Here is a 979-nt window from a genome sequence, read left to right as displayed (position 1 = left end):
GCAGTCCTTACAATCTCTTCTGAAGGAGAAATCCTCCCTTCTTGATGAGAAAGCCTCCCTCATGACGCAACTACAGGAAGCAAACAAGAATTTGGAGAGTCTCACAGAGAATAACACTGTTATGGCGAATTCCCTTTCTAATGTTCACAATCAGATCCAGATGTCAGTGGTTAAAGCAAAAACATTAGAAGATTCATGCCAGTTGCTTGAAAATGAGAAGGCTGATCTCATCGGTGAGAAGCACAGATTAAATTCTCAGCTAGAAAACACAGTGCAAAGATTGGAAGAGCTTGGAAAACATTATGGAGAACTAGAAGGAAGATACATAGCTCTTGAGAAAGAAAGAGACTCAACTCTTCACAAAGTTCAAGAGCTGCAGACGTCATTGGAGGTAGCAAGGAAAGAACATGGCAATTACATTCAGATTAGTGAGTCACGGTTAATAGGTGTTGAAGCTGAAATGCATGATTTAAACGAAGAATGTCGGTGGAGAAAGAGGGAACTTGATGAAGTAATAGATAATGCCATGATCTTTGAAATTGAGATATTTGTATTGCGAAGAACTGCTGAAGAGCTGAAACAAAATAATTTCTCCTTGATGAAAAAGAATCAACAACTTTTGGAGAAATCCACTTTGTCTGAAAAGATCGTGTCACAGTTAGAGAAGAGCAATGTTGAGCAACAGGTTGAAATTAAATCTTTGTCCGACCAAGCTTCAAGTCTGAGGGCTGGCACTTTTCAGTTATTGAAAGTTCTGAATGTTGTTCAGGATCCTGCCTTAATGGATAAAGCTGGACAACAACATTTTTATTTCGACCAGCTGTTTAGTGCTATTCAAGATTTGAAAACGTCACTCTGCAAAGCTGAAGAAGAAAATCAACATTGGGCTGTTGAATTATCAGTTCTTGTCGAGTGGATTAGGCAGCTAAGACTCGAGGCACAAAATCTTGATGTGGAAAAAAGCAATATCGAGCATGAG

General features: G+C 39.1%; 1 protein-coding gene across 1 annotated transcript; it reads left to right on the top strand.

The window, feature by feature from the left end:
* Positions 1-6: 6 nt before the first annotated feature.
* Positions 7-976, top strand: LOC140966300 (protein NETWORKED 1A-like; the record flags this gene model as incomplete). Its single annotated transcript, XM_073426620.1, has 1 exon — positions 7-976. A coding segment is annotated over exon 1 (915 nt), but the record flags the coding sequence as incomplete, so codon positions are not given.
* Positions 977-979: the final 3 nt, after the last annotated feature.

Source organism: Primulina huaijiensis, unplaced genomic scaffold, assembly GCF_012295235.1.
Source record: "Primulina huaijiensis isolate GDHJ02 unplaced genomic scaffold, ASM1229523v2 scaffold204507, whole genome shotgun sequence".
NCBI lineage: Eukaryota > Viridiplantae > Streptophyta > Magnoliopsida > Lamiales > Gesneriaceae > Primulina > Primulina huaijiensis.
The sequence above is the reverse complement of the archived record's forward strand: the minus strand, read 5'-3'. Positions and strand labels throughout refer to the sequence as shown.